The following is a 23,468-nucleotide window of genomic DNA, read 5'->3' as shown; positions in this document are numbered from 1 at the left end:
TGGGGAGGAGTGGAGGATGGGAGGAGCACTATGGGTGGGGAGGAGTGGAGGATGGGAGGAGCACTATGGGTGGGGAGGAGCATGGAGGGGAGGAGCATTATGGAGAGGGAGGAGTGCTATGGAATGCTGCTACCTGCGCAAGATCAAGTCAACAAACTGGACTTAGCTACAAAAAAAAAAGGGAAAAAAAGGAAAAGGAAAAAGTGGGGAGAGAACATGTTGGGGTACCTGTGGGGAGTGCAGGATGGGGGTTGGGGTGGGTATGATGAAGATACATTATAAACATGTGTTAAAGTAACAAAGAATAAATCAAAATTTAAAAAGGCAAACTTCGTGGAAGGCAATGCTGATGAGTTTACTGGTAAACTAGAGACAAGACACTCGGGGAGGTTCATGGTCCGGTGAGGGAGGGACACACCCGAGTGTAGGGAACCTCAAAGTTGGCTCAAGACACCCCAAGACCAAGTTCTCAGCACAAAGGAGATTTATTTGCCCCAGAGGGACAGAGGGCAGAAACAGGAGAAAAAGATGGATGGAGAGAGAAGGGGAAGGGAGCAAGGGAGAGGGGAAAGGGGGATTTGTCCCGGGAACAAAGGACTCTCTGGATAGAGAGGAGACAGATGTGGACATAGGCAAAAGGCGGGTTATAAACGTAAAAGGGGAATGCCTGCATTAGGATGATGTGTTTAATCTTGATTGGGCATGTTAATTAGGTGAGCCAAGGGGGCTTTTGATTGCTGGACTTTAATACTGTGATCCGGGCCGTGCTTGCCATGGTCCCTTCACCGAGTGTTGCCACGGCAGCCAGCCACAGACCCGGGAGCTCTGTACGTAGGTTCAGGGAGGCACGAGCTGGTGCAACCCCTTCCCTGGCCCAGCTTTTCTGAACTCCTTTCTTCAACTCCTTTTCTGAAGTTTGCCCTTGAGGAGACGTCCTGTAGGCAGATGCTGTACACAGTTGGAAATGGTACCAATAGATAAAACAGAGGTCGCCTGGCCCAGAGGGTGGACGGAAGACTGGTTAATCTGGTTAACGAGCCGTGGGGGGGGGCACTGTTCTACAGCCGGTGGCCACACTGGTGGAAACTCCTGGGTCAGAGTGGAGCTCAGAACCGGAGTCTATTGAAGTGGGGGTGAGGGACAGGCACTGAAAAGTCAGCTTCCCGCACAGGGGAGTGCAGCTGTGCCAAGGAGCCTCTTCTCCATAGCCCACATTCTCTGTAAACACTGTCTGGGGCCTGGACGCCCTCCCCCTCCGCTGGGAACACACAGACACCCGGCAGCCTAGTGGTCAGCCTAGGACAGAACTCCACTGGAGAGATTCCGAAGGTGAGCAGAGGCAGCGGCTGGCCTGAAACCAGCCTCCGAGGGACCACGTCCCTGGACACTCTGGCTGGCAGCAGAGGAGAAACAGAAAGTGAGCCCACAGATGCCACCTTCAACCCAGCTGAGGTGGGGGTGTGAAGGGAGAACTGGGGGAGAAACAGACCTCAGATGGGGAGGCGGGCGGGGCAGAATGAGGGCAGCAGCTTGACAGAACTCTCCATCTCCCACTCCTACAGGCTCTCGGGCCTCTCAGCTGCCATGGAAGAGGCTCCTGTGGGTGCACAGGCCTGCGAACTCAGGGCCTGCACTGGTGTCGTAGACACTGGAACGGAGGCCGCATCTGGCCCAGGGTTGGAATTCAGTGTCCACCACAAATGTGCCCACCACCCAAAACCAATGACTCGGAAACCTCAGAAGGGTCAATGAAGGCTTAACAGGAACGAGCAACACTCCGTCCAAGCTGGGGTGATGCAAGGCACCCACAAGAGCCAGCAACATTCCTTCCAGTTATGAAAACACAGATGTCTCCAGACAGTGTCCCCTGGGAGCAAGTGCCCCTGCTTGAGGGCCGCTGCAGGGGAGAAAGAATAGCTGACCAACACCCACCTCCCCGCCCTCCTGTATAAGGGGAAGACCAGTATGCAGTCAAGCCAAGACAAAAGCCTGCTTCATCTACAGTAAGAGTTTAGACTCGGTGACCATGTGAACCACAGCGGAAAACCACAGCTTATTCTCGTGAAAGAAAAACTCAGACATGAAGAAAACTTGAGCGGACAGAGGCAAGAAAGGCGAAGGGTAACAGTAACCATGAAGACGCGGGCTCTGGACGTGCCTGGGCTCCCACACTGGTGACTCACACCGAACCTGAGGTCACAGCTAACTTCTTGAGGTCCTGACTCCCAAATCCAGTGTTTTCAGGAGTGTCCCTAAACCACGTCCACATTCGCATGAAAATGAACATTAGCGAACACACACACACTTCACCATTTTATTAAACCAGTTTAAGAAGATGTTCTGGTATGTTTAATTTTCTTATTGAGTCTACTGAACTAAAAAAAAAATTAAAACAAAAAAACCCATAGAAAACATTTTAGTATCTTAGAAAAATTGGCGAAAACTTAAGAAAGTTGAGCATGTTGCACTGTATTCCCTTTAGATAAGAAAGTTGAACATTTTAAATACTTCTTCCTTCTCAATACAGCAGGTCCCCAAACAGGTTTTCGAAATGTTTTTCACAGTTCCTACAGATAATCTCATCTCTAGCTGTAGGGAGGGCTGATTGCAAGGACCACACAAGGACACTACTGAAGTTTCCTGTAGCTATTACAGGGTGAGGCAAGGGGCTGACGGGCTTAGCTGAAGTCACCTTAAGCGTCAGGAGAGACCTGCGGGCATCAGGCACCCACCTAGTGAGAGTCACAGAGGCCACATCTCTTCTGTTTTCTTTATCCACTGTTTAAAAGGACTTTCAGGTTTCAGCCACAGTACTGCTGAAGCCGCGTGCCACCCGGCAACACCAGCTTGCAGACACCTCTGCCCAGCCCACACAGCATTGTACGACCAGGAAGCAGGCAGTATTCGAGGCTTCACAAGTCAGACAGAGATGGCCACAGCAGCTGCAGGCCCCGCCTCTGCCAGCCAAGACATAACAGTCACTTCAACCATCTCTCCAGGACTCCCAGGCCTGCCGCTGCCATCCTGAGATTTCACACCCGTCCGAACCTTGCCGTTTCTTCTCCTCATTCTGTCCAGGGATACTGAAATCCCCTGGGGACACCATTAAGCCACAGGGGAGGCCCTGGGTTCCTCAGTCTGACAGCCCAGCAGGGCCAACAAGGAAGATGGGTGAGTGAGGTGGACGAGTGACCAGGAAGAAAACCACACCCAAGTTAGCTGCTAAGCTAAGAAGTTCCAGACACAGTGACATTCCACATACAAATCTAGACTTTATGGAGGCAACTATAAACATTAAATAGAATTACACTTTTATTAAGCAGCCCAAAATCTTAAATTTATAAGACTTCCATTGGCAAATGTTTTCCAGTCATGAAAGGTAGAGGTTTGTGGAATTCTATCCAGTCCTTATGTAAATGCCAGGAGCACTGAAGTCTATCTCCAGGCTTGCACACACTGGAATGGCCTCCTCTCTGCCCCCTCCCCTCCCCCCCCCAAGGCTGGACCAGGACACTCGGATCCTCTGCTCTGTTACTGAATCCCACCTTTTCTGTAACTTGGACATCACCTTCCTGTTTTTAATGTAGAACATCGTGGCTGTCTACATCCACTGTGCTCACAGACTCCAGCGAGCGTGAGAAGGCTGACTTACTGTTCTCAATCCCAGACCAGACTAGGGTGCAAACCCTCCTCAATACCCTCAAACAGGAAGCACAGAAACCATGCCCAGCGTCACCCACAAAGGAGGGAGAAGCAGACACAGTCCTAGTGAGAGCCACAATCCCAGCCTGGATAAACAAGGGCTCCATTATCCAGTGACAACTCTACATCTGACCAGCCCACGTACAGCTTCCCACTGCGTCCACACAACCACCACCGACTTCACTCAACAGCGTTTTTTGCTCCTGGACGGGGGCTGGGGACAGGACGACCAGGGAGCTGGATTGAAACACTGGGCCAGGGTCCGGTCTGCTCTGAGGTGCAGGGAAGGGAATGCAAATGAAGCCTGCCAGGTGCACGATGCTCAGGGAAGCAGAAGCTGGGGAGCTTCACCAACTATGTCTGTCCGGTCTACAAGGGCAGTAACTGGTCAGAGCACCAACAAGGAAGTTGTTGTGACTTGCCACATCACCTGATGGGAAAAGGCAAACAGACCAGCCAATCAGCGGAAGAGATACACTGCCTGAGGAGGGGGCTGACCGAGACCGGCGGCTGCAAGGGCTGTGAAGGTGGCAGTGGCGGTGGCCCTAGGCACACCTGCGCCTATGCTCTGGCCCAGGGAAGCTGAGGCGGTGCTACAAGGTAAATACAGCGTCCTCGGGGCACGGACTCCCTGGAGGCCTGAGGGAAGAACGGTTAGAAGCAGCAAAGCCAGTGTCCTTGTCCTGGGCCTGGAGCCGGACTCCTCACTGATGACTGTGCCTGCGGTGGCCACAGGGAGAGCTGTCACTCTGTGGTCCTCTTCTCTTTCCAGCTCTTCTCTCTCTCCTCGAGCTCTGCCTGGGTGAATGCTGCAGGTCCCCAGTTGGTGATGAGGTGGGGCTTCTTCGAACCTAAACAACAAGCATGCTTTCAATTGGGGACCCATCTGCACAACTTTTCTGCTTTACTTCACCTCTGAGGAGTGCCCAAAAGGGTCCACCAGTCAAAAGAGCCGCACGATGTATGCAGACAGGTCACCTGGGGCCACTGACTAAGGAGGACAAGCTGCCCAGGAGAGGCTCACAGGAAGCAGCTGACCTTCAGGGTGACTCTCTGCCCCTGTGCCCTGGAATTACGAGTGTCCATGCCCTATCCAGGTTTTGATGAGGACCTGAACTCAGACGCCAGGCCTGTAGAGCAAGACCTCACCCTGGGAGCCACCTCAAGGATGACCTCACACTTCAGATCCCAAGCCTAGATGACAGGCACGTGCCCCTACCCTAGTCTTACGTGATGTTACGTACACAACCAAGGGCTTTGAGCCCCTAAGACAGTTGCTGTTGCTTTTAATACAATTCAATCACATAAATACAATAGAAAATAATTAGATAATTATATATATAAAATAGTACCTGGTTCTATCAATCGTATTAATCCCTCGTGATGGGCCACTTTGTCCTTCCAACTCTTGGTCGTATTAGTTGCCATCTCTAGCTTCTTTTTAACTCCCTAGAATAAAAGTGGCAGTTTAAGAACCAAGTCGCACAGACTGGCACCTGTTATACACCTGTGGGTGCCCTCGTGAAATGACTCAGGCTCGGAGAACGAAGCCACCTGATTCCCAGGCTCTCCCCAGCTCACCCATGTGTCAGTGCACTACCTCTCTGCCAGGCCTGCCCTTCCCCAACCTGTCTTGTTGCTGTATTAATTCTCTCACTAGAGCTGGCAGTCCCAGCTTCAACAGTAGCAGGTTCTGCAGGAGGAAGGGGCTCCTCTCTCTGCCCTCCCAGCACGGTCATGGTGGTCTGAATGAGAACGGTCCCCATAGGCTCAGAAGTTTGAATACTTGGCCCCCAGTTAGTGGAGCTATCTGGGGAAGAATTAGGACAGTGACTCTGTTGAAAGGTGAGTCACTGGGGGTAGCCTTTGAGGGTCAAAACGACTCAGGCCATTCCTGTTGGTGCTCAGCTGTTCTGGCCTCCGTCCTTCCTTCTCCCACCCCACTCTAACCACTGAAACCCTAAGTTCAACTGAACGCTATCTTTATGAATCCCCTCCAGTGAGGTGTGACCTGCCCAGGGTGCTCCATCTGAGGGTGGAGCAATGGCTGCGGCCTACAGCTGCCATCCCGTGTGCCCGGAGCTATTCTACAGCTTGGTGGGGACTCTGTCAGTTTGTGACTGTGTAAACATCCCTGATTATACTCTCCTATAGTCCCTCAGCGAGACAGACGCCTCCATCCTCTGAGAAAAACAAAACAAACAATAAATCCAACTTCCTCTTTCTTTTCTCTGCTCAACAAGAGGCTTCTAAATGAACGCTAGGGTTCTACTGTTTGTTTGCTTCTGCAGGTAGAGCTGGGAGCAGAGCCCACCCACCCACACCCCAGCTGTTTCTAAAGAGCCAGGCACAGGCGTACGTAAGTCCAGCCACCTCATACTGCTCCAGCGCCTGCTTGCGCTCAAGCTCCAGCTGCTCCAGCTGCGCCATGGCCTCCTGCAGAGCCTGCTCCTTCAGGACACGCTGCTGCTCCAGCTCCTGCTTCTCTGCCTCTGTCGTCTGAATGGCCTGCTGCTGGGCCAGGTGCCACTTTTCCAGCTCTGCCCGCTTAGAAGACTCTTCCTCCAACAACCTGCAATGCAGAGGACACTTGGGGTCACATCCTGCTGGAGACCCCCTTCAGAGGACAGTCATCTAGTTCCCCCCCACCCCATTTAATAAAGAGCCTGGGAGCCAAAAGACTGTCTGTCAGTTAGGGAGCAGCCTGCAAAAAGCATCCTTAGTCTTGCCCTCTATGAAGGGAAAGGCCGAGTGTATGCCAAGAACCGAGTCAAGAGTTTCCCCACCATTTCACACAGCGCATGTCGGTGCCATTGGCAGTCACACTTGAGATGAAGAAGCGGGCCTTAAGTCATCTACCTGCCAGGTGGCAGGGCCAAGCTCTGCAACTTGCCTGGTTGCTACATTAAAACACTCCTTCATCTAATAAAGGCCTATTACCAGCAACCCAGGAGGTACTAGCCCCTCATCACAAATGAAGCTATGTGTCTGCAAGGGCACCGCACAGGACACAATGGACTTGAACACAGATGTGTGACACCAAAGTGTTAGCGCAGCACAGCCTGGCTTGGATCAGACAACTGCATTCGTGTTTAAATAAATAAACCAACACACAGCCCAAACCCAACTCAAGATGCAGACAGTATGGTTAGATGCTGGCACAAGTCTAACAAGGAGCCACACGGAGTCAAGTCATATGGCAGGGCAGCCACTGCCACTTGCAACATCTGCTCTACAGGGGCAGCAAGGAAAGAGGCAAGGATCACACCAACCCTTCCAGACTCAGAATACCCCCTAGAGATACATTTGGGCTCCTCAAAGTCTCCTGGAACAAAGCGTCCACCACTGAGCCCAGCACTGTACACAAGCCTGCTGTGCAGTCCACTGCAGACGAGCCCACCATGCACCGCACTGCACAGGAGCCCGCCATGCACTGCACTGCACATGAGCCTGCCATGCACTGCACTGCACATGAGCCTGCCATGCATTCCACTGAGCCCAGCATGCACAGGAACCCACCATGCACTCCACTGAGCCTAGCACTGGAGATGAGCCTGCCATGCACTGCACTGCACACAAGCCTGCCATGCACCCCACCGAGTCCAGCACTGCAGACGAGCCTGGTGGCAGGGGCAGTGGTAGTGCCAACAACCATTGCCTGTGTCCATGGCAACCCCAGGTCCATCCCCCTTGTTCCCTGCCACTCTTCAAGGCTTGGCCACCTTCCCTCCTCCAAACTGGTTTCTGTGGTGTGCAAACTAACACCTCCACTCTCCTGTTTCTCAGCTCCCTCATTTACAGAGAAAGGGATCAGTCAAGCGTGTGTGCATGCCCATCATCCCAGACACTTAGAAGGCTAAGGCAGAGGGATCACTCGTGAGCTGCCACACGGGTGCTGGGACCTGAATCCTAGCCCTCCACAAGAGCACCAAGTGTCCTAACCACTGAACCATCTCCAGCCCTTCTACTTGTTCTTCTGATGTTTTCTTGGCCTAACACTATCATGCCAGCCTTTCTCTCAACATTTTCTTAATTCTGTACATGCTCTATCGTCCCCATCTGTGACGAGATACAAGAACAGAAAGCTGCACGCTGATGTCATGCTAAAACATGATGTCTGCCATATCTAACCTCATCCTCCCTACTCTGAAGCTGGCAACCACCCTATGCTACAGATCAAAAAGCTAAACGTTCAACACAGTACAATGCTACTTTAACTTCACAGAGACAGAAAGTACCACGAATAAAAACTAAGAAGCCACACCTCACCTGTAAACCCAGGCCCTAGCTGCCTCCAAACGCGTGAAAAACACTGCAGCAGCGCGCACCACCTCACCAGGTACAACACGGATCCTTTCAGTCATCCAGAAACGAGCCCCAGGGCCTGAGGTGTAGCTCAGGGCGGAGCGCTTGCCCAGCGTGTACAAAGCCCTGGGTTCAATAGCAGAAATCCAGCACTCAGGAGGTGGAGACGGGAAGACCGGGAAGACCGTTGCACCTCGACAGCAAGTCTAAGGACAGCCAGGGATACGTAAGACACTTTCTCAAAAATAACAGTAATAATTCCCTGGGCACTCCGCAACCTCGCACGCACTGGGTGCTGCCTTAGCTGCTGGGAACGTGAGGAAGGTCAGACGTGGCTCCCTGGGAACGCGAGGAAGGTCAGACTACCTGGGAACGTGAGGAAGGTCAGACTACATGGGAACGTGAGGAAGGTCAGACTACATGGGAACGTGAGGAAGGTCAGACTACATGGGAACGTGAGGAAGGTCAGACTACCTGGGAACGTGAGGAAGGTCAGACTACCTGGGAACGTGAGGAAGGTCAGACTACCTGGGCCTCGCACACAGAGCAGCCTCAAACTCACAGTCATCCTCTGCCTCGGTCTCCTGAGTGCTGGAATTACAGACACACACTACCATGCCTGGCTCAAATCTAAACCTTTATTTGTTTTGTTGTTGTTTTTCGAGACAGGGTTTCTCTGTGTAACAGCCCTAGTGGTCCTGGCACTAGCTCTTGTAGACCAGCCTGGCCTTGAACTCACAGAGATCCGCTTGTCTCTCCTTCCTAAATGCTGGGATTAAAGGCGTGCGCCACCATCGTCTGGCTCAAATCTAAACCTTTAATGAGTAAAGTTAATGAAATAGATTATGACTCAGCTTCCAGAACTTTCCAGTAAAATGTTAAAAGTTTGCTTCTGAATTTCCTATCAGATAAGAATCAAATTTAAGCCGGGCGGTGGTGGCGCACGCCTTTAATCCCAGCACTCGGGAGGCAGAGGCAGGCGGATCTCTGTGAGTTCGAGGCCATCCTGGTCTACAAAGGGAGTTCCAGGACAGGCTCCAAAGCCACAGAGAAACCCTGTCTCGAAAAACCAAAAAAAAAAAAAAAAAAAAAAAAAAAAAAAAAGAATCAAATTCATACTTTAAAAACCAAACTTTTAGCTGGGCAGTGGTGGCTCTCACCTTTAATCCCAGCAGTCAGGAGGCAGAGGCAAGGGATCTCTGATTTCAAGGACAGCCTGGTCTATAGAGTGAGTTCCAGGACAGCCAGGGCTATACAGAGACTCCCGGCGGGGAGAGGGGGGAATGAGGGAGGGGAAGAGGGAGGAAGGAAGGGAAAAAACAAAAATGAAATAAACAACAAATTTCAAGCAAGGTATGGTGGTACACACACCTTTAATCCCAGCACTGAGGAGGCAGAGACAGGCGGATCCAAGAGTCTGGACCAGTCTGGTCTATATATCAAGTTCCAGGCCAGCTGAGGCTACACAGTGAGACCATGTCTTAAGAAAAAAAAAAAAAAATCAAAGATCCATATGGTCTTCCTGCCAACCCTTCTAGTCTATTTCCATTCCTCTGTGCACAGGTGCAGCCCCTGCAACCTCACCTCACTTTCTGTCTCATGGGGGAACATGATGAGCTGCTTCCTGCCCTGTAACCATGCCTTCCCAGCAAGAATGGCGAGTCCATTCTCCCTCTGAACTACAAGCCAAAGGAAACCCCTTTCCTCCAAGTTCTCTTATCATTATCAAAACAAGAGAAAAGTCCCCTGTGCAGCAGGAGTTGCCGTCCACACAGGAGAGCTGACTCCAGCGTCCACAGGGGAGAGCTGAGGAGAGCTGACTCCAGAGAGTTTCTGAGTTGTCCAGTCCTCTGCGACTCAATCTCTGCTGCCGCACCTCATTCCCTTCGAGACTACTGAGACAGAGCGCCTTCCCCATAGACTCCGTGCACAAAGGTAATCTATAAACTTCGGCACAGAACAAACATGTCTAGTGTCACTCGAGAGTGCTACTCTTTGGAAGTGATGAGATTCACACCTTCTCCCGAGTGATCTGCTAAAGCTACTGTCAACAGCACCAGCGACTGCTCCACATCGCTGGCTGGGGCATCTGTACAATGAATGGCTCTCTCTCTCCTTCCACCTTTATGTGGGCTTCATGGACTGGACTTGGGTTACCCGGCTTATGCAGCACGTGGCTTTATCCACTTTATCGCAATGGCCCCAAGTTAATTTTTTTCAAATGATAAATTTGATGTCTCTTATCATGCTTTATGTGTGGCTGCATGCTAAGGGGCACATGTGCAAATCAGGCAGCAACTTTGGGGGTTGGTTCTCTCCTCCCACCACCTGGGCCTCAGGGATCAAACTCAGGTCACAAAGCTTGAGAGTGAAGGCCTTCACCCACTGAGCCAACTCACCAGACCCGTCACATTCGACAAACTCCCTTTTCCAGTTTATCTAATTTTAGTATTTTAAAAATTATCATCATGTATATGTGTGTGAGTGTGTGTGCTATGGCATGAGTGTGCACGCTATGGGTGAGTGTGCACTATGGCATGAGTGTGCGCGCTATGGCATGAGTGTGCACGCTATGGGTGAGTGTGCACTATGGCATGAGTGTGCGCGCTAGGGTGTGAGTGTGTGCACTATGGGTGAGTGTGTGCACTATGGCATGAGTGTGCGCGCTAGGGTGTGAGTGTGTGCACTATGGGTGTGTGCTACGGCATGAATGTGTGTGCTATGGCGTAAATGAGCATGCTATGGGTGAGTTGCGCAATGACGTGAGTGTGTGACTATGGTGTGAGTGTGTGCACTATGGGTGAGTGTGTGCACTATGGGAGTGTGCGCTATGGCATGTGTGTGTGCGCTAAGGTGTGAGTGTGTGCACTATGGGTGAGTGTGTGCACTATGGAAGTGTGCACTATGGCATGTGTGCACTATGGGTGAGTGTGTGCTATGGCGTGTGTGCGCTATGGATGAGTGTGCATGCTATGGCATGAGTGTGCAATATGGTGCGAGTGTGCGCTATGGCATGAGTGTGGGGGTCAGTGGACAACTCTGTGAGTCAGTTTTCTCCTTCCACCTTTACATGGGTGGCAGGACTGGAACTCAGGACATCAGGCTTGCTCAAGCATCTTTTGCCTGCTGAGCATCTCATTAGACCTTTCCTTTCCTCCCCAAGGTTTGAACATCCTCTGTTTCTCCACACGAGGACTGAAAGCTGTACATTCCAAGTGCCCACCTTCTGAGTGTTCCCTTACTCACAGAAGGGAGGGGGCCATAGCTCACAGCCCAAGTACATCGCATGAAGCAGCAAATGGGAGAACGGGCTAAGCCAGGCCAGCTCCTCATCCCTCCGCGTTTTGCTTTGTCCTCTCCAATGTTACAAAGACCCAAAGCAAAATTTTTCTCTGAGAATATGAGTATCACAGTTGTAAACCTGACTTTAAAAGAGCAAGGAGGCGTGAATCTAGTTTCAAAGCTTTTAAAACCTGGATTTCAAGTAGTAGCTACAGAAGAAACGGTGCCAATCCCACACTGCCAAAGAGAAAGTGTGTTTTCCCTCCTTATCCACAAAACCTCTGCCACGCCGGGCCTGAGGCAGCTCTGCCTCTGCACCAAGGTTGCTCAGGTCTGGACTCGGTGACAAAACCAAGCTTCTTCCAAACCTGATCTGGCTGACTGACATTCTGGAATAGAGTAAGCACACCACAGCCAACACAGCCAACACACTGCTCTCGGGCACAGGCCCTTCTCTAGACCCCAAGCAAAGGCTTCTGTAGCCCAGAAGCCAGCCCGACATCCAGAGCAAGCAAAGCCAACGAGGGCGGGGCTGCAGAGCAATCTCCACCTGGCCTGAAGCTTGCGCACCGTCTCCTCATCCTGCCGGGCCTGCCTCTCATCCTCAAGGGCCTCCTGCAGCTTCAGGTACATGTCTTCCAGCTCCCGAACTCTCTGCAGATATTGCTCCAGTTCCGAGGACTTCTGGGCAACCTGCTCCTCCATCTGCTGTCTGATCTAGAGGACGAGAGGATTGTGGTCTTGCTTAAATGCAGGCGACTTCTTCCCCAGCGCAAGCGCCCATCCCACCTCTACTGTTGACTAAAGCTAGAGGAAATTTAAAGTGTAACTTCTCTTTACGTTCTTTTCTATTTTAAAGCCAAACCTCTTTACCAAATCTTAAAGCGTGAGCCTTTGTGCAGGCAGAGCAGCTCATGGGCTGCAAGTCCCACTGCCTCTACCCCCTTCCCCATCCCTGGGCACCAGTATCTTAGCAAGTGCATGGCTTCCCCTTCTGGATTGAAGAAGTTTAGTCCCTGTCTTAAAAAAAAAAAAAAAAAACAGGGCTGGGGAACAGCTCACTGGTAGAGTGCTTACTTAGCACATGTGAGACACAGGGTCAATCCCCAGGACCCTGACACACACACGGTCACACACTTTGGTGTATGTCTCTACAGTGTATAAACTCCATCACTGTGTTCTCAGGAGATCCCAAGAGCTCAGAGAATGACCCAATGCTGGAAGCACACATGGATCACACGTGTGCTCAGGGAGAGCACTGAGGAAGGGCAGCTGGGAATCCTCCATACACCACACTGCCTTCCTCAACACAAACAGGAATCTCAGCTCTGAGCATCCAGTGACCAACAGTACCATCAGACCACATCCAGGCATGGGCTCAGCACGGCACCACGCCATGGGAGATGTGTGCTCCAGGAACCAGCTGACTCCACAGAGCAACCTGGACCTTGGCAAGGCCAGGACGGCAACCAGAACCCTGAGGTCTCCGTGTTCACTTTACTCATTATGAGGAGAAATGCCATGGATTTAGTTTATGTTCTTACAGCTAGTCACTGTCCAAACCAGAAGTCTTTTGAGAATGAAAAGGATGACAGGAACACCTCAAAGCAAAGAAGACATGTAACCACACTAACCAAGCATTTATGCATGCATATGATTCTGCGCAGGTGCCCACCCTTTCCCTCTACCCCTCGGATGCACAGAAGGTGTTCAATAAAGGACTGAACCCCTGCACAAACACACAGCTCCCCCACCGCCACTGCCAGTGGTAGCAAAGCAGCTCAGGGTGGCCGCCAGGCTTCCCTCAGTACATGCAGCAGCTCCCAGCCTTACCAGCTTCTCCCGCTCCAGCTCCGTGCTGAACCTGGTCTGTAGCTCCGCTTGAGTCTGCAGGCGTTTCTTTTCTTCATCTGCGGCACGAGATGCCGCTTCCTCCAGTTTCTAATCAACCAAAACCCGTCCCCAGAAAAGCAGGATCGTTACAGTGGAAGAGATAGGACAAGGATCAGTCAATAAAAATTAAACACAATCTAGGAGATACACTGAGACGCCATCCAGCCTTCCCAGTCGGCAGATAAAACAAGCTCAACAACTTGATTCTGAACACCCTGCACAGAGACTGTGAGGACGGCCCCTGGCCCACAGTCATCTGCAGCTACACTCGGACAGTGACCCAGCTCGGGGCCCTCCGTGTGGTGCTGTCACCTAGCACACTATTCCTTGGGTTCAGCTCCCAGAAGGCTGCCACAGGGAGCTTCCTCAACCTCCACCCCTACCCCCCCCCAACAGAAACAACTGGTTAAAGTTATTTTAAAAAACAGAACAGAGCACCGTAAAGCTTTGCAGACTATCCTAAGGGCACACTCCAGAGGAGAATATCCACCAAAGAAAACCCATGAGGAGCTGGGGTTGTGGCTTGCTGGTCGAGTACTTGCCCAACAGGCACAAGGCGCCATAGTTGATCCCACCCTCAGAACCAAAATACAAATAAACAACAAAAACCCTGAAAACAAAACAGCAGCAAAAGACAATCACCCGGATCTTAGAGCCCCTCACTCTCCTGGGCAAGAAGGAAGTGCCTGCCACTCCTGGCTGCTAAACCAGAGACAAGGACGCCCTCTAGAGGATGCTCGCAGCCCAGGCTACAGAAAGCAGGCCAGGTCACCAGCGTCTCTCTCACTTGTGGGTAAAAGCTCCAGAGGAGAAGAAAACAGAGGTAACAGCAGGCTGTGTCCTCTTCCTAGCAGCAGAGGCTCTTAAAGCAGGAGTATAGATCCAAGAGATCTGTGCTGCTGTCTCCACCCAAGCTCACACAGCTGGCAAGCCTCCTGCTTCAGCCTCCCAAGTGCTGGGTTGCAGGTATGTGCCGTCACACACGCCCAGCCTTTGGTGCAACTTTTTGCTCTTGGAAGAAAGTAGGCTCTGTGGTTCTCACCAAAAGAAAGAACTTTGTTATATAAGATGTACAAACCTAAGGTCACAATTGAATACAATGAAGATTGGGTCATAGGAGGCTGGCAAACCAACCAGACGAGTTAAGCCGGGCAGAACCAGAAAGGCCCGGCTAAGCAGAGCCCTCAAGGCGTAGGAACAAGTCTCAAAGACCAGCCTTGAGAGGACACTGGCCTGAACTTAAGCCCAGACTGAGCCTAGTTAGTTCAGGGCACTGCAGAAAACAAATCAAACACCCAAAGATCGGTGCCCTCTGGCACTTAGGGGCGAGACAGCTTAACAGGAGAGAAGGAGAGCACTTTGGGGTCACTCCAGGTGACTGTGGCAATGCATACACACGGCTAAGTCTCTGAGGAGAGGGTGGAAAGGCCACAGGGGTCCAGGAAACAGTCCAGCCAAGCCACTGAATAAATAGCCCAACAATGACAAGCTGAGGGCAGGGGTGTCAGGATCAGCATCCTTAGTTTCTATAACACGTTATCTTCTAAAACAGCCAGTTTCCAACTAAAAAAAGTATGAGAAACAGGAAAGTGTAGCCTCTAAGAAGGAAAAAACAGTCAACAGTTACTGCCTTTGAAGAAGCCCAGGGCATATCCACCAAGCTGGTCCTGTAAATACGCTGAAGAGAATGAAGGGAAGTCCTGGTTAGACACTGTGGAAGGAACAACACCTCATCGAGCAGGGAATGTTAATCAGGAGGGCAAACAGAGATGGCCAGACTGTGGTGTTAGAGAACTGAATGAAACGTCTTCAGTTCATTCAGGAGGACCAGGGCTAGCGCTCGGCTGGAGAACCTGCACAGCCTCGGGAAGCACCACAAAGGACAGGGTGTGCTGCAGCTGTGATTTCTGAACTTGAACGGTGAAAGCAGGAAGAGCAGAAGTTCAAGGCCAGCCTCCCTAAGTAGAGAGTAGACAGCTAGCCTGGGCTACAAGATCTTTTTTGTTTGTTGTTTGTTTGTTTTTTAATCAACTAGAGAGGCTAAACAATCTATTTGGGCTTCAGAAGACTCCACTAACATGATCCTCAGAAATCATGCAGTCAGAAGAACAGAAAAAAACAAGAATAAACAGCTTCAGAGAATGCAGGCACTTTATGTACGATATTCTGTCCAACAGAATATAAGGAAAGAGTGAACGGGAAGAAGAAATATTTGAAGAAATAGGTTGAACCTTTAGCCAACATAATGGGAAACCTTGGTCCATGGTCTGTGAACTCCAGATAGGTCAAAAACAAAGACAGTGCCGGAGTGGTGGCCATGCCTTTAGTCCCAGGCAGGGACAAGCGGATTGCTGAGTTAGAAGACAACCTGGTCTACACAACCAGCTTTGGGCCAGCCAGAGCTACATACTGAGACCCCATCTTAAAAGCAACAGCAAGACCCACGAACACCGCAGTAAAACCACTGAAAGACAAAAGTCCTTGAGAGCAGCAAAACACGTAGGCCTGGAGTTAACTCCACAGCTGACTTCCCTCAGAAACACGTGACTAGTTCTAGACAAAGTAAGTACGGTCTGTAAGGCTAAACTTGCCATATCTGGCTGCAGCAGGTAACTGCCATGTCCGAGAACACAGCAGTCCTATAGCAGAGTGAACAGCACCGCTGAGATGGTTTTTCCTTCAGCCCAGCCCTCGTGACTACAGACCTGGCTCAGCTTCTATTCTGCTCTTTTGTGTGTGTGTCCTATAGCGTGATCAGAGCACACATGAACACATACAAACATGGTTCAAGTCTACACCCTCTAGCACCAGTTACTAAGGACAAAGAGGGGACAGGAGGGACGGCTAAGAGTTTTAGTAGGCCCAGAGGCTGGACACCTTCAATCCTCTAATCTCCTGAGAACTCAGGTCACCAAACCTCTCCCTGAACTCTTGTCCTAACATAGGGTGAAGCAAAACTCGCTCCTAAGGCTGGTGACTTCGGCAGCTCGTAAAACTGTGGCTTCGGTAGTAAAGAGAACACTGCCCTTGCCATGCCCCAGGCCTCTCCGCCCTACACTTACCTTCCTCACGCTCTCCAGCTCCTGTTGCTTGTTTTCATTAGCAGCTTGGAGCTCCTTCATCTGCCGTTCCAGCTCCTCCTGCTCTGCTAGCAGCTTCCTCCGGAGCTCTTTCCGACGCTGGCGGGCTTCCTTGTGTGGCGGGGGGCTGCCCAGCTTCAGCAGGTGGACGGTAGAATGGATGGCTAGAAGGACAGGAGAAAGAGGAGGCACGGCACTCTTACGTGTAACACTCAGTGATGGGGAGATGGGAACTCATTCCAATCCTGCCAGTGAGCAGTGGCGCAGCCTGGGAGGCATCAGCTCTCCAGCCCCCACATGAGGCTGTGTGTACTGAAGTCTCCTCTGAGTCTGTGCTCACAGACTCTTCACTGGGAACACTACGGGACCAGCCAGGCAGTGGTGGCCCACACCTCTAATCCCAGCAGGTGGATCTCTGCGTTCAAGGCCAGCATGGTCCTCAGACTGAATTCCAGGATAGCCAGGGCTACACAGAGAAACTCTGTCTCGAAAAACCAAAACAAACAAGCAACAACAACAAATAACTTTCTTTCAACTCCCTTCTAGATACTTTTTTTTTGAGACAGGGCTTCACTATCATAGCCTAGCTTGATCTGTCCTCACACTCACAGCAACCCTGCTTGCTTCAGTTACCAAGTGCCGATACCAAGCACCTGACCCTTTTCTACTCCTAAATAAGGACTCAGCAGGTAAGCCCGGAGACCATCTGACCCTTGGGACCCACAGAGGCATTGTGAACACCCATACACACAATGACAGCAAACAGTTTATAAAAGCCAAGAAAAATGAAGACACACTAAGGGCAGACAATCAAATTCCTAGCATCTGACAGCAGCCTGCTACCCTGATTCTGTCTTCATCTACGTCTTATGAGACCACCCCCATCTGTATACGACCTATATACACACCACTGTATTTACTGAAAATCTATATACAGCACAGCACACAAGGGACTTCATAAGACACGTGTATATTCTAGATGCACACCATTTACATACAAACGTTTCTTTTAAAAAAATCTCACTTTTGTCTTTCTCAGATTCCTTTACTTTATGTATGTGAGTATTTTGCCTGCATGTATGTGTGTGCAGTGTGTATGTTTGATGCCCACAGAGGTCAGAGGAAGGTGTCAGATGTCCTGGACTGGAGTTATTGATGGTTGTAAACCACCATGTAGGTACTAGACGTCAGAGCCAGGTCCTCTAGAGGACCAGCCAGTTCTCTTAATCTCTGGGCCATCTCTGCAGCAGCTTTTCTGGTTTGTTGAAACAGAATTTGACTCTGTAACTGAAGTTGGCCTAAACCTATTGAGTAGCCCAGACAGGCCTCAAACTGACAACAACCCACCGCCTCTGCCTCCTGAGTGGTCGGATCACAGGCATAAATCACCACCCCTGGCTCTTGGTGTTTTCAACCACTTAAATTAATTTCTTGGATTATTAATACATACTGTTCAAATTCAAAAAGTGTGAAAAGACATTCAGAAAGGCGTCTGCCTACTCCTATCCTCCAGGATCTGGTTCCGGGCCATCAGCAACAGTGCTAACCATTTCTGCTTCTTCTGAGACAGGTTAAGCAAATGGACAAGTCTACACACCATCCACTTCCTTTTATGCTAGCACAATGCTCTCTCCTCAACTTATTGGTTTTTTGAGTTACTTAAAAAGCTCCTGAGGTGTTCAAAGCCACTCCATGAATTCCTTTTCTGCCTTGCACAGTAACAAGATGATCTCTAACGTTTTTCATAAGCCTAAAGGGGGTGGGGGAACCCTCTCAGGGGCTGTGGTAATAAGACCTAAAATATAGTTTTATCCCCACAAAGTAAGTATGCAAATAAACTGACCAAAAAAGGGGGAACTCGTGTTTCCTGGATTTTCTTTCGAATGTAGCAACAGCCATGGCATAAGGAAGCAACCCTGTGCCAGCGTCTTCTGTGAGCTTTGAAAACAGAAAGTTGGTACACTCACCATTTTGCTTGTTTTGTTCATTTATAGGCAGGGTCTAAAGTAGCCCAGGCTGGCTTGGAACTCCACGTAGAGAGCTCCAGACCTCCTGTGTATACCTCCCAAGTGCTAGGATTAAAACCGTGTGCCCATGCACAATTCTGCTCTCAAGTTTTCATGGAAAACAATAAAAAAAAAAAAGTCCTACCCTGAATCCACTCCTGTTTCTTCTTCTTATCCGAAGCGCTGATTTCAAAGGTCTTATCAAAGCATTTTATCAGGAAAAGACACTTCTTTCCATCTTTGTCAGGCAGAGACTAAAAGAGAAAGCATGATTAGTTCTTTAAAGTTCTATTCTTCCTTGTGTTGAATTATTAAAAAGCATCTGGAGAGAGAGAGAGAGAGAGAGAGAGAGAGAGAGAGAGAGAGAGAGAGAGAGAACGAGCGCAGAAAGAGGCTTGATCTGACCTTAGGTGAAGCCATGTTTATTCATGGTGAGGGGGCATCTTTGTTACCCACATGTGCAGATGCCAAAAATCCCACAAAAGGAGACAGGCTGTGGCTTTTCTAGGGATAGAGATGACTTCCACAGTCCTCAAGGCAAACTGGGAAGTGTAATCCTTCAGCAGGAAACTATCAGTTTGTTTAAGGAGACAGGACTTCACAAACAGGACCTCACTAGGTTAACCTTGAACTCATGACCCTTCAGGCCCAGCTTCCCAAGTGCTAGGATTACAGGAATGTGACACCACACTCAGCTAAATTTTCTTCTTATATATTTCAATTCCTTTCTTAACTATTTATACAAATAGCTGAAACTCAGTGGCACTGAAAAACACCTACAAATGCGAATGTCTGATTTTACTGCTGTGCCCAGGCAGCCCATGTACGATGACAATGACCCAAGTGGGACGCCGCACCTATAAAGGAAGAACTACGGCAGCTGGTGAGGAAAAGAGGCCGCATGCTCTCTGCTTTTGAGGGAGCCGCCTTTTCACTTGAGCGTGTCCCCTGCAAGAACCCGGAAGGGACACCGACATAACTCTGCCTGCTATGGCTTTCTCTTATACCCGGGTGTTACCACCAGTGCCCTGTGGTTCTTGGCCTCTGTCTTTATGAGTAAAATGGCTGAGCTTACTCGTGTAGGTCTCGGGTTAGCTGAATATAAGCAAAGCCCCTGGTTGGCACCGCTTACCCCAGAGCATTAATTCATCTCTGTACCATGTCTATAAGTGAGTGTGAACTCCCGTATTCTAAATGTTCTTCAACAAATACAGACACTAGGTGGTTCATATACAAACCAAGTCTAAAATCAAATGAAGGAAAAAAAAAAACCCAGTATGTTTTGAGACACGGTCTTGCTATGTAGCCCTGGCTAAGTAGATCAGGCAGTTCCCCAGCCTCCTGAGTGCTGAGATTACAGATAATGCCACATCATCCAAAAGAAATTGTGTTCCTGGGGACTCCACATCTTTACGGAATTAATAGCTATAAAATAAGTCACTCAAGACAGGCGTGGAGCCCGACATCCACAATCCTAGCACTGTGTAGAAAGAGGCAGGAGGATCAAGAGTTCAAGGCCATAGTGAGTTTAAAACCACCTAGACTACGTGAGGTCTCATAAATACATAAATATGTCTCAAAAAGGAGGAAGTGTAGCAGCCTAGGCCATTCCTGCACCTGGAGCAGCAGAGGCAGGAGGATGAGGAACTCGGCCATCCTTGGCTACATGGTGACTTCAAGGACAACCTGAGCTACATGAGACCCTCTCTTCCCCCTTTAAAAATCGCCCAAAATACTAATTCTAATGATGAATCCTCTTCATTTGCTTTAGTCAAAATGCCCCAGATCTTTTAGTTTATTGAATATTTACAATGTTATTGTACTGCATTTTTTGCCTTTTTAATGCCTTCCTTTTCTTTAATAATTGATTCCTCAAACACAAATCTGTCAGGTTTAATCTCTATACTTTACTCCCAAGCATAAGGCAGAAAATAAATTCATATTAGGTACGCATTTTGTCAGCCATCTGTAGTTTCTGTTTAGAAGTCACAGCGACTATCCTTCATTCTGGGAAGCCTGGGGATTCGCTGGCGATGGGTCTGGAGGAGTGGGGAGAGCATCTGTGGACAGCAGGGGGCAGCAGAGGCAAGCAGGCGGAGCAGCCACACCCACTCACCTCCACACAGCAATTCTCGTCCAAGAGGATGTCTCCCTTCTTATCCTTCAGGTCCTCACTCACGTAGTAGGAGATTATGTTGGGTTTTAACACAAACCACCGCTCAGTCCAGTTTTTCCTTTTGTGGCCTTTCTTCATCATGTAGCCCTGTGAAAGAGTAAACCTAATGTAGACACGTGTGATTTTATGTGGAAGAGCTTGGCGGTCCTTGGATTGTCTTCTTTACTCCACTCTGACACCCGGTCCTAAATACACACATGTCAGTGGTTTTCACCCGTGCAGATCATGGACCTGAGTCTCTGGGAATCTATGAAGGCCAGAGGCATGATCCCCAGTCAAATCTACATGACCACAAATGTTTACGTGTAATTTTAGACATTTCAGAAAGTCTCTGCAAGTGACATATAGATAACAGGACCTTTGGTATTAATAAACAGTGAATTTTCCTAAACTGTCTTACCTTTTAAGATATTTATAGGCATATTTATAGGTAAGCGGAAATGTCTGGGATTTCCTGGCACCAGAAGGAGACCAACAGGTGTGTGGACAGAGTGTGTCACATACTTCCTCCTAATACCAAAACCTATACAAGTTAAGACTTAATTAATACTTATTGATGGACTCCATCAAAAAAAAAAAAACGGAGACAATAATAATTACCTACTGAACAAAGAAAGGAGCTAAGTAAGGAAACCCGAAAGCAGAGTTATTATTTGATACAATAACATAAGATGTGTGAAAGACCCATATCTATATCCAGACATAGTGGTGCATACTTTCAATCCCAGCAGGCACCTGGTCTACAAAGTGACCTCCAGGCTACCCAGAGCTACTGAGTGACAGCCTGTCTCAAGACAGAAAGACAGATGTTCTATTTAATAAGTATTTAGTTCCTACACATATATCAGGTATTACGTTGGGTGATAAGAAACCAAAAATATTCTGATAAAATAAATATAACTTTGCTATATGAAAGTATCTCTTTCTAAAGGTAAAGGTATTTGTCTAATTCTGTAAAAACATGAGGGTACTTTAAAAAATAGTTTGTAAATTTAATTAACAGTCCCTTCAAAAATAATAACTTCTCAATTCTTAACTGTACTTCAAAACTGTGCCAGTAACTCTAAAACATGAGCCTAGGGCCAGAGATACAGCTCAGTCACAGAGCCCTTGCCTAGAACAGACAATGCCTTGGTCCAGTCCTCAAGATCACAGCAGGGCACGGTGAATCCTAAAACCCTAGTAACAGAGAAAAAAAGAAACTTTCTTTTCGTTCTAAATCATTTAAGGAGTATAAGTGACTTAGACCATCTATACAGAAAAGAAGCGAGGGAGTGAGGGAGGGAAGGAAAGGGGCAAGAGGGAAGAAGTTATTTTGTATCAAACTCTAAAGAGGAGAGAGAATGGGGTCACAACCCTCTTACCTGTTTCAGCACATCTAAGATAAGCTCATTGAAGACTTCGTTAATGGCCATAGACACTGTCTGACGATCCATACCCTTGCTAAACTGTCCATTTCCAACCAGCTCAATAAGTTCCCAAGCAGAAAGGCCGTCTTTACTGTCATCGAAGTTTATTTTGTAATGTTCAAACTGTTCTTGCTGCCAACCTCCTCCCATGGCTTCTGTAAGTTTCTTAAGCAGGTATTCAATCTGTGGGGGGGAAAATAAATACTTTCCTTTTTTAGGGTATTTATTTATTTGATGTATATTTTTGGCTTTCCGAGACAGGGTTTCTCTGTAGCTTTGGCTGTCCTAGAACTCGCACCGTAGACCAGGCTGGCCTCACACTCACATAGATCTGCCTGCCTCTGCCTCCTGAGTGCTGGGATTAAAGAGCCACCACTACCTGGCTCTTTTTTTTTAGATTTGTGTGTGTGTGTGTGTGTGTGTGTGTGTGTGTGTGTGTGTGTGTGTGTGATGACCTCTCTGTGTAGCCCTGACTATTCTGGAACTTGTTCTGCAAACCAGGCTGATCTCAAACTCAGAAATTCCCCTGCCTCCTGATTGCTAGAACTGAAGATATACACACCACCACATGGATAATTATTTCACATTTTTAACATAGATATTTGTGTCATTCACACTATTGGAGTCAATTCAGCAAATACCCTTTCAGGGTTTCTCTGTATAACAGCTCTGGTTGTCCTGGAACTTGCTCTGGAGACCAAGCTGGCCTCGAACTTGGAGATCTGCCTGCCTCTGCCTCCTAAGAGTTGGGATTAAAGGGGTGCACCACCACTGCCCAGAAGGAAATATTCTTTATACTTCCAAAAGAGTAAGACACTCCCTTTGCTAGAGAAAGCTGTATACATAAAACACCAGCAGTTGTTCTCTGCTGGCCTAGAAGGAAATCAAGAACTGACAACCCACAATTTGCACATCATGTCTGTGTGCATACGGAGCTAGGGAAGCCTATAAACACAGCACACACAAACTACGGTCACCTCGTTACTCTATTGGAGTGAATATTTCACTATATCAAGAACGTTATGCTTTTTTTTCCTGTTGTTTTATTCCAAAACAGGGTCTCATGTAGTTCAGGCTGGCCTCAAACTCACTATGCAGCAAAGAACGATCTTGAACCGATTCTCCGGCCCCCACCTCCGCTGTACTGAGTTACTGAGGCAAGCACACCAGCAGCAGCTACACACACGGATCTCACTGAACATGTGTTAAAGTAATAAACATCTCAGACGCACAAGTTATTCCCTAATTTACAGATCTCCTATGTAAACCAATTACTTATTTCCTGATGTCTCCATCCATTCATCGTACAAATTGATGGGTTTGACTATGGAAATTATGATGGAGGAGAGTCATCTGTCTATGTGTTACTTTCATTGGTTAATAAAGAAACTGCCTTGGCCCTTTGATAGGACAGAAAAATTAGGTAGGCAGGGAAGATAGAACTGAATTCTGGGAGGAAGAAGGCAGTGAGCCAGACGCCATGCCTCTCCTCTCCAGGTAGACGGACGCAGGTTAAGAATCTTCCTGAGCCGGGCGGTGGTGGCGCACGCCTTTAATCCCAGCACTCGGGAGGCAGAGGCAGGCGGATCTCTGTGAGTTCGAGACCAGCCTGGTC

The 23,468-nt window shown here is 49.0% G+C and overlaps 1 protein-coding gene across 1 annotated transcript in view; it reads right to left on the bottom strand.

Annotated features, from left to right (window-relative positions):
- Positions 1-3,472: 3,472 nt before the first annotated feature.
- Swap70 (switching B cell complex subunit SWAP70) overlaps positions 3,473-23,468 on the bottom strand; it is a 62,482-nt gene continuing 42,486 nt past the window's right edge. The window contains exons 4-12 of the mRNA XM_005350991.3: positions 21,809-22,036; positions 20,385-20,531; positions 18,414-18,522; positions 16,245-16,426; positions 13,123-13,230; positions 11,840-12,006; positions 6,076-6,274; positions 5,055-5,151; positions 3,473-4,553 (exon numbers count right to left, since the gene is read on the bottom strand). Of these exons, the coding sequence (XP_005351048.1) occupies positions 4,447-4,553; positions 5,055-5,151; positions 6,076-6,274; positions 11,840-12,006; positions 13,123-13,230; positions 16,245-16,426; positions 18,414-18,522; positions 20,385-20,531; positions 21,809-22,036 (1,344 nt within the window). The 3' untranslated portion in view covers positions 3,473-4,446. The remainder of the gene's footprint in view (positions 4,554-5,054; positions 5,152-6,075; positions 6,275-11,839; positions 12,007-13,122; positions 13,231-16,244; positions 16,427-18,413; positions 18,523-20,384; positions 20,532-21,808; positions 22,037-23,468) is intronic.

This window comes from Microtus ochrogaster, chromosome 8, assembly GCF_000317375.1.
Source record: "Microtus ochrogaster isolate Prairie Vole_2 chromosome 8, MicOch1.0, whole genome shotgun sequence".
Classification (NCBI taxonomy): Eukaryota; Metazoa; Chordata; class Mammalia; order Rodentia; family Cricetidae; genus Microtus; species Microtus ochrogaster.
Note: the sequence above shows the minus strand (reverse complement) of the source record. Positions and strands in the feature narration are given on the sequence as shown.